This window comes from Parasteatoda tepidariorum, chromosome 10, assembly GCF_982258835.1.
Source record: "Parasteatoda tepidariorum strain Cologne lab strain chromosome 10, Ptep-v5.0, whole genome shotgun sequence".
Classification (NCBI taxonomy): Eukaryota; Metazoa; Arthropoda; class Arachnida; order Araneae; family Theridiidae; genus Parasteatoda; species Parasteatoda tepidariorum.
In genome coordinates, this window is record NC_141764.1 from 103,189,312 (window position 1) to 103,199,483 (window position 10,172).

A 10,172-nucleotide genomic window follows, 5' to 3' on the forward strand; every position below is an offset into this window, starting at 1 on the left:
AATCAAGCAGCTATTGATTTAACTAAATTTCATAAGAATTAAAAAAAAAAATGTTCTAAATACTTTAAAATTAAATAAATATATAGATAAATAAACTTTGTCATTTGCAACATTATTTACATTCATCATAAGAATATCTTTACATGCATTCCCTAATTTAAATTTTTTTTTTCTAAAATTGTAGAACAAAGAAGATGTAGTATATTTTCTACTGCAAATGTTTTTGTGTCAATAAATATTAAGCTTTACATTCAGAAACTTTTTAAATATAAATATCTGTACAAAACAAAATAACTTGTACACGTTTTATAATAGGAATCCCTAGATAAATTCAATTCATATTTATGCACTTAAAAAAGAGAAAAACAAACAACCGGAAAAAAACTAAAAGATTTTTTTATTCATTATAAACAATATTAATATGAAAATATACAATGACATGTACATAAAGGCATTATTTTTACATACAAAGATGAAATGGGACTATATACAAATGACATAATATATACAAATAGTATCAGAATAAACACTGTATTTTTTTATTGCAATGGGGATAAAAAACATGTAAAGTAACACTTAGCAGCAAGATTGTTCCTACAATCCAAACAGCCCCCCCCCCCCGACTGTAGCATTTAATTGATTTAAGAAACTTATTCATTTTGGCAACGCATTCAGCATTACCCTCTATTGAAAATAGCTTATAACACAAAGATTTAGTTGTTTTTAAAGAACTTTGTTTTCATTTATATACAATAGTACAGGGGTGTAAAACTTGCAGCTACATTCTCAGACTTGCAATCAAAAATTAATTAAGAAAACTTGCACAATTAGTGTAAGAACAATGTTTTCCAAATTAACTTTAAAAAACTTCAGAAAAAAAAAACTGAAACATCAAGATTAAAATTCCGTACACATAATTCAATGATAAATCAAGAAAATAAAGAAATGGTTCATAGACAAGAAAAAACTTATAAATTAATTTTGTAGAGGAAGTAGAAAACCTGTTGAAATTTCTTCAAAGAATAAATGTGCAAATCTTGAAATATTTCTTCAAATTTAAATATATTACACCTAAACTTCTTAAATAACTGCTACTTGGTCTCTTAATTTTTAAGAAAAACAGATATTAACAATGTAACATTAAATCTATAGCGGCTCCAAGGGCTTCTTTTTTCTTGCTGCCCTGTATAGAAAAAGGTTGTGTGCCGCTCAGTTCCGCATCTCGATCTACCAGGCCAGCTACAACCGTCAAATTGATTTTAAATGGGAAAAATAAAAAACAAAATAATAAAACATGTAGAGGTTTGCCTGGGGGTGGCTAAAAAATACACCCTTCAAGGTGGTCTCTTTCTGTGATGAACTATTTTTAAGTTTATCGCGAGCCGCTGCCAGGAAGTGGCCAAGACTTTGCAATATTCTGCCACAGATCAAGATACGGAAATCTTGCCAACTAAAATACAGTAAATAAATTAAAATAAAAGAGTTTTGCTGTAATATTAAGATAAATAATTCTTTTCCATCATTATGAAATTAGTAAGATCTATTTTCTTAAATTCGTACAAACTTTAAATGGCTATTTTTTAAAACTATGTTTTTATACTAACATTTATTAAAATATCACCCCTACATAAAAAATGCAATCAACTGAAAAATCACTAATTGCTTACAGTTATTACGAACCATCTGTGAAAAAAAACAACATTTAATTTCCTAAATATAATTATCATCTATCTTCAAGTGAGATAAACTGAGATTTAATTTTATTATTTCAATTTTTTAAATAATTTTACTGTGGATATCCATTTAATTACCGTGGATGATTGAATAGATAAACAAAATAAGAATGTGGACAGGGGAAATAATTAAAAAATGATGAGAATGGATTACAACTTAAAACTTTCTGAGTGACATATGCCAATAAGTGCTCCACGATTTTCCTCAATTCTCGCTAAGGCACATTTTTTAAGCTTTCCTATGAATTTTCATGTCATTTCAGTTAAATTTATCAAAATTTACTTTTGTTCTCTTCAATAGAATTCATAGTTGTTTACTTCTGCTTTTAAGAAGATTATAAACAATATTAATGTGAATTTCCCAAGAGTAGTTAAACATTACATATATAAAATGATTAAAGGTTTGCAATGCATATACAGTTTAGAATTTATCAAAATGTCAGGGTTGTAGTTTCCTCTCTTATAAAAAAAAAAGGGTAAATAATACCAGAGATTGAAGATGTTAACAAAGAAAACAATACAAAAGTGTTAATAGTACCTCTCAACATTAAAAAAAAAAAAAAACAGTACTGGTATTATGCAACATAAATAATTAAATTAGAAATGTCCATTAAGATATGTTATATTGAATTAAAGAGTGCACAAAATGTTATTTTTTGAATTTTATAACAATGATATAAAAAAATCATAGAAAAAAATATATTTAAATTAGAACTGAAATTATAGTTCATAAATAAAATGTGAAATGAAAATAGCATAGAAAAAAATCTATCTATAAAGCATATTGCTTATTCATTATTTTCACAAATTAAACAATCATTTTGTAATTTCCCAAACTATTAGAAAAGATCAATTCAATGGAATCCAATAGAAAAATAGAAGTAAAAATTCCTATATTAAGTGCAACGTTTTGGAAGATTTAATTCAATACTTCATAAACATGACCATGATCAATAAATAAAGAAAAATTACTTTCTTGATGCTTTTAAGTCTAAGTATTGAAATTTAAGATTCCCTTCCCGCACAACATAAACATTGTTAAATACTGGAGAATATAGAAATCATGAAATATAAAGAAATTAACAGTTAAAACTTATGAAATATATTTTTAACAGTCATCAAATCTTACAAACTTAACATTAAGTATATATTATAGAATGAAAATAAATGAAAGAAATAGAATGTAAGTCCAGTTAAAATTATTGCTTTCTCATTTTAGAAATTTTTTGTATTATAGACAGAAAAAACTACTGCGAGACAAAGCTAATAAAACATATTTTAACAAAAATTGTTGGAATATTTCATCATCAAATCTTACAAACTTAACATTAAGTATATATTATAGAATGAAAATAAATGAAAGAAATAGAATGTAAGTCCAGTTAAAATTATTGCTTTCTCATTTTAGAAATTTTTTGTATTATAGACAGAAAAAACTACTGCGAGACAAAGCTAATAAAACATATTTTAACAAAAATTGTTGGAATATTTCAATTAAAATACAAAGAAGATAAACAAAACTAACATTCAAAACGACTTATACAGTAGTATAGTCATACATGATTTGAAAATTAATTGAAGTTCAATAATAAACTCATAGTAATTAAATAATAGTAATAAAAAATTGACTACTCCAGTCAAAATATTTTCCTTTGATCTGGGATCAAATGATTAATAAAAATAATAAAGGAGATTTACACATCTTTAAGGAATAGTTTGGAGGATTATAAAATTCTGTTCATATTTAATACTAAATTATCAAGAGGATATTATTTTTTGTGTAACCTAAATTTAAAAATTGATAATTTCATTAGATATGTACATATACATCAAAAAATCTAAATCACAGAACAAGTCTTTATACATAAATTATGTACATCATTAATAAAGTAGCAGTTATATTTAGATAAATTTAATTTAACAAACGGCTCATGGAAAATCACGAATTTCTCACCATATATATTTACATCTAGTCTCTTTTTCATTTATTAGTTGGTTTTGAACATAATCCAAAAAATAATTTACATACCAGGGGTCTGTCTAGGTTTTTCTGAGAGGTACCTATTTTGTGGAAATTTAGACATAATTTATGAAAATTTAGGCATGATTTGTGAAAATTAAAAATTACATTAAAAAATCAACACAAAAATATTGTAATGATATGGACTTATTGTTTCTTACGGGATACAAAAATAAAACTACCGTTTTTCCTAAAGTTGAATTTGTGAAGGTACCGCTAAATGGTAAATTTGGCCTGGACAGAACCCTGCATACATTCTTAAAATGATAAGATCTGGATATCTCACATACGCGATTAAATGAAAGTTTTTTTTAAATACACGGAGACACACAAAGTTATTCCAATGAGTTAACAAAGCTAAATATTTTGATTTTTCATAAAAAGGTTATAAAAAATATTACTTTTTAAAACGACAAAAGAGAATATGAAATTATTTTCTGAAACTGCATTGTCTGAATGATAAGGAACAAGTTTTAAAGATATGTACAATGTAAATGATCACATAATAGTCTCACTATTTGTTTTGCTTAGTGAAGATTTTGTCCTAACTGACATTTGCAAAACTTGAGGATTTACACGCAAGTAAGAAGGCACGGGTTCTTTCCTTCTTGTAAACCTTCTACAAAGTGTTTTAAATGCACGTTTTCGAGCACTGGATGTAAAAATGACAAAACTGGCAGCTGCCCCCATTATGAGAAGCATAAAAACTTTCAAAGAAAAGATCTCGACGATGGGCGCAGCTTGTGAATTGGCAGAGACCCATTCATCACGATTTTTATATTCGTATAAATCTGCAGAAATGACACACAAAGCGGGAATAGTGTACAAATATGCAAATATACCAACATAAGATAACATGTCATCTTCATTTCTGGTGTTGGGTAAGGCATTTGGATTGACTTGTACGTGAGTGTAAACCTCATTGCGACATTTCTTGGGTAAGGCTGCCAAGAACAGAAAAAAGATTCCAATGACCCAATGTAGCCCATTGGGTATCAGAACATAAAACAGAAGATTTTGCGTGTTCTGGTTACCAACGTAGCATATACCAACCAGTTCGTCAGCATCAGAAACTCGTGTGATCATGGCCACGATGGTTAGACAACTCGGTATACCCCAGCCAAAAGTGTGGATGAGATTCCTATATTTAAGAATGGATTCTGCCTTCCATTTGAGACAGTTTGTCAAGTACCAAGTTATGCACAGAATCACCCACCATGTATCTGTAGCTAGTTTGAAGCAGTACAGTACAATAAATATGATCATGCAGCTTGCATTGTCCAGTCCTTCTTGGGCTAAAATAGCCACACCATGTTGGTGATCCATGTGACATGATGAGTAATATCTCCCAACAAAGAATCGAATGATGTAGGCAGCAGAACAGAAATTGAAACAGATGCAAATAAACACAATAACGGCTTCAGGGAAGCGAGATAATTTATATTCACCCATAAACACAATAAACAGGCTGAACAGAGTGCATACAAAACATAATATAGACCAGGCTGCCACCCAATAATCAGCAAATAGTTTATTTTCTTGGGTGAATTTGATATTCGCTGAACACTAGGACTGGGCGATATTAGAAATTATATATCGTGATATATCGTCAGTTTTGCATCGCGATATAGCGATGTATCGCGATATAGTATTTTTGAATTTCATTTACTTTAAGGCACAGAAAGTCAGATTTCTATCAAGACTTCATACGCATATTGATTTAAATCAATTTATAAATTTGAAAATATATATGTTTTGCTAAAGAAAGATATTAAATAAATTGACTAAGATGTACAAATCTTACTTAAAATATTTATTGAAAAAATGTGTGTAGATACAGAATGAAATATTTGCACTTCTTTATCGTTTATAAGGTATAAGCAGTCTTAATTTAAGTTAACCCCTAAAACACCCTTAATGAAAAAAAATATTGTTATTGAACAAAAGCTGATTTTAAAATTTCAAAATATATTTTAATTAAAATAAAAGTTAGATTGACTAAAAGCCGAAGTTTAAAATTAAAAATGTTCGAATTTTAAACTAAAAAGTAAACATAAGAATTGTAATAATTTCTTAAAATTTTCATTCTCTGAAAGATTTCTCAGTTTAAAAATAAAAAGGGAATTTTATAAAGATATCTAGCTGAAATTATTGAAAGAAAATTTAAAAAATTGAAAAAAAAAGCTTGTTAAGAAATTCATTATACACTTAAAACAAAGTGTTAAAAATATATATTTTTTTTTTAAAAAAAAGAAACTTTTTTTAACAAATCAATATTTGCTTGTACTATTATGCGTAAATAATTACAGAATTATTAAGTTCGATCGTAATGTTCAAATTCTTAATGAAGAAGTAAACACAAGTTTTGTTATATTTTCTAAAAATGATCACGCAAATAACAAAAGATTTCTTAGTTTAAAAATAAAAAAATAAATAAAAGTGAAATTTATCAATATATTTACCTAACAGCATAGGAACAAAATTTAAAAAATAAGTTCGTTAAAAAATTATTTGTATGCTTAAAACAAAGAGCTAAATAAATTTTAGAAAAAAAATGCTTCTTAAACACTATTTTTATTATTATTTCATATAAATAATTAAATTAAATTAAATAATGAACGAACGAAAAACAAAGTAAGGCAAAGTTTCTTAATTAAATTCTTAAAAATGAAAACAAAAGAATTGTGATATTCGGTAATATATTTAGCTAATTAACTAATAATATAAAACGAAAATTAAAAAAAAATAATGATTTTACTCTCTAATAAAACGAAGTAGTAATTGATTAAAAAAAAAAAGAAATGAATAAAATTCGCAAACTTTTCAAATTCTTTTGAACAAATAAAGTTTATTGACTTATGTCCAAAAAATAAGTTTTGTTTTAACTTTATTTCTAAAAATAAAAACAACTCAAGATTTATAAATTTAAAATCAGTAATAGAAGCCCATTAAATTATTAGAAGTTTTATCCGAAAGGTTTTTAATAAATTAAAAGAAAGTAGAAAAATAACCTAACAAATTTATTTACTTTGTAATTTAATTCCTTATGGGTGCCTTAAATTAGATTTCCGATAATTTTCACATTTAAAAATATAAAAAAAGTTTTGTCAGAAAATAAATAAAAAACTTATCTAATTAATGAAGAAACTTTTCTTTATAAATTCTTTTCAATAATAGATTGCGTTCAGAACAAGGTTACGACGGCGATCACGAAGTTAATCCCATTGAAAATAATCTACAAGAAACGATTTCAAATCGCGAAGGTGCGAAAACGAACATGTGATATAACGATATAAAGTCTCAAAAGTGATTCTGATTCTACCGCTCATCAGTCAAGGCCGTCTCAACATAACGAAACAATATCGTCTTCCACAGCGCGAGTTGGCATCGGAACGTAAGAGAAAGTCCTTGCGTGTATCGCTATATCGCTATATCGTTATATCGTCTTCTTCACTCGGCGGCTTAAATCAGATTTCTGATGCATCGCTTGGAATGAAAGTTGCTGTATCGGTTTGCCGATATAGGCGTTAAATCGATATGTCGCGATATATCGATTTATAGCCCAGTCCTACTGAACACAAATGGGCACACTTTTGGGTGCGGTTAATGTAATAGTACTGATCCGAAAACCTGTAATTTTTACATAGTCCATAGTGCTGAGAAAACATCTTGTTAAAAGGCAACATTTTACGATCTGAAAATGTTACATCATTTCGTATAACATTAGGCCGACGATTTCTACTTCGCATGCGCATGTTTGGGTCAGAAGATGAGTCGGCTGGACCCTCCATGCACATGTGTTTGTTGTTGTTTTGAGGAGGGAATTTAGAACAGTTTAATCCAGAAGGCCAGGGGAATCCAAACTCCTGGAGCACTGGTTGACATTTATCCCGGATATCTTCACAGAGTGATCGGCACGGTCCTATAGGATCGGGTACTTTCTCAGTACACATTGGAACGTAGACGGAACACAAAAAGAATTGAAGACGAGATGAACAACCGTACTGGATCAGAGGTTGGAATGTCTGTAGTTGAAGTTGGGCATCTTGTTGGAGTTCATGCCCTACGAGATTCGGCATACCTGTTACATTGTATCCAATATCTCGGCAGATCTCGATTCGTATGGGCTCACATGTTCTCTCGGAGGCTTCAGAATATGCAGATACCCCCAGCAATAACAGTAAAATGTAAATCATTTTTCTACTCGAACTATTACCGCTGAGAAGAAACTACGAACACATATTTCGAAGAGGTTCTCTTGACTAAAAACCAATGGCCGTCTCCAACAAAAACACGGCAGATGTAAACTAAAGATCATGAAGTGGGGAAAAAAAAGGCGCCAGGAAAACTGCTGCAGACAGAAAAGTACTTCTTCTCTCAGTGACCCGACGCCACAATCTACTTGCCCCTGCTGGCTAGAGGCCACAAGCAAGCCATTATCTTCAACCAATTGGAGCACAGGATTCTAAGATGCTGTGAACGCCCATTGCAGATTGGTAAGCGTGGAGAAGAGTGGGTAAATGATGGGGAAAAAAAACTTCACGCGCGTTTTCGAACATTATTTCGAGTGGTGGCCCCCCATCTCTCTCAAGGGTCTTCGTCCCTGCTAACGAGCGGCTGATGTATTGGGTCATCTGTCGACTAGCTGACCTTGGTGCAGACAAGTGAACTGCTTCAACCCCCCTTCTAGTTATTACTTTCTGTTTTTCTTTTGCTTTTCACTGGAAAACCAGTTGTTTAATCTGATGAGTTCTGAATGCCCTTTTTTTTTAAAGAAATTTATTTTTCTCTCTTTCTTTCTCTCCTCAATGAAACTAGGAATAATTGCCCCTTTTTTTTCTTTTTCCCTCCTTTCATTTTTTTTTCTGAAAAAGGCAAATATTAGTTGAAGGGTTTGAGAAAATTGATCTTTAAATAATGCCTGAACTAAATTTTTTTTTTTAAATTTAGGCATCGTTTACCTACATAAAAAAAAGTATAGGACATATTTGTTTTTCAAAAACGGGGATATTTAAAGAGGGGTTACAAGTCAACATAGTCATTTCAGACGGAGGAGATTAATTATTAAAATATCTTTAAAATACTTGTTGTTGAATTTTATAAATGGAAAATAGTTTTGGGAGATACTGTTTTAAAGTTTTAAGTAGATAATTTTTAGTGTTCGGTGGAAGACGATAAATTTTTGTTTGGGGTATTCTTGTTCAAATTTATAATTTAATCTTAAAATCAGAAACTCACAAGCATAAAACAGAAAATTGGAAAAGCACAACCCATAATTTATTTGGAAAAAATGGAATTTTGAGTATCTGACTTTTTTGAAATTCAATTTCTCAGAAACAATCTTTTTAATATTTATAAAACTATTTTTTTATGTAACTATATTTTCATTTAATTATTTTCTTTTATAATTGTTTTTTCCAATGTTTACATTTTCCATTTAGATGTGAGAATACAAATTCTCAAGCATAACATAATGGAGTCAGTTTTATGCCTTTTATGCACAACATTTTGTACCAGTTACTGTAGTTAACAGTTAATAAAATTTCAACAAATTCGAAAAATAAGAGCATTGGTGGATGCAAACAGAGACGCTTTTCTTATTTCAAAATAGAAAAGAAATTTAGAGTTGTATGAGAAAATCGAAAAAAAAAAAAAATGCTTTTGAAACATCCCGAACGACTAAAACAACTAAGGGTATTGTTCTTTTATTTCGTTATGTCCCTTTTGCAACAGTGGACGAACCCTTTTAGTGCCATTTACCTTTTTTGTATTAAATTTTAAATTAATATAAAAAAGTACGAATGCTAATAATTTTAAATTGGCAAAAAATTTCATGATTTTTCCTAACTACTAATAAGCAATTTTTTTCTTCAAAATTTATGGGCTCAACTCCTTGGACACCATGCTCGCTATCGCTCATCGACCCCCGTCACTATGAGTTTGCTTCCCGATCTGACAACATCAAGTCTTAATTAAATACCCCACTTTTATACTTAAAGTTCTCCTACGCTTTATTTTAAATATATTAAAGACCACAAGACCAAAAAACCTTGATCGATATCGCTCATCTACCCCAGGAATTACTTGAGCTGTTTTTTCTCAGATCGCTTTGCTGGCTCATTTCACATACCCGACTCACAGTGTAATGGATTACCGATAAAGTGACCCATAATAAAAATAAATAAATAAAATAAAGCAATAAATAAATAAAATAAAAAAAAGAAATTAGTGTGGATTGATATTTGTTCCTTTCGTTTGACATTTGCAAATTAAAGTTCCTTAAAAATTCAGCTGTTAATATTGGTTATGTGATTTGAATTTTAGGTTTTAAACATTTCTGAATGTTAAGAGTTAGCGAATAAAGCTGTGAAGTAAAATCTTGTATATTTCAAATCAAACTACCATATTTTTCCCGGAAT

General features: G+C 29.2%; 1 protein-coding gene across 1 annotated transcript; it reads right to left on the reverse strand.

Moving 5' to 3' along the window:
• Positions 1-1,772: 1,772 nt before the first annotated feature.
• On the reverse strand, positions 1,773-9,366 carry LOC107442148 (frizzled-4). Its single transcript, XM_087153545.1, has 3 exons — positions 7,326-9,366; positions 3,174-5,319; positions 1,773-2,983 (listed from the first exon to the last, which is right to left on the reverse strand). The coding sequence occupies exons 1-2, from the start codon at positions 7,947-7,949 to the stop codon at positions 4,252-4,254; spliced, it is 1,692 nt and encodes a 563-aa protein (XP_087009671.1). The 5' UTR covers positions 7,950-9,366; the 3' UTR covers positions 1,773-2,983; positions 3,174-4,251.
• Between the last annotated feature and the right edge of the window lie 806 nt (positions 9,367-10,172).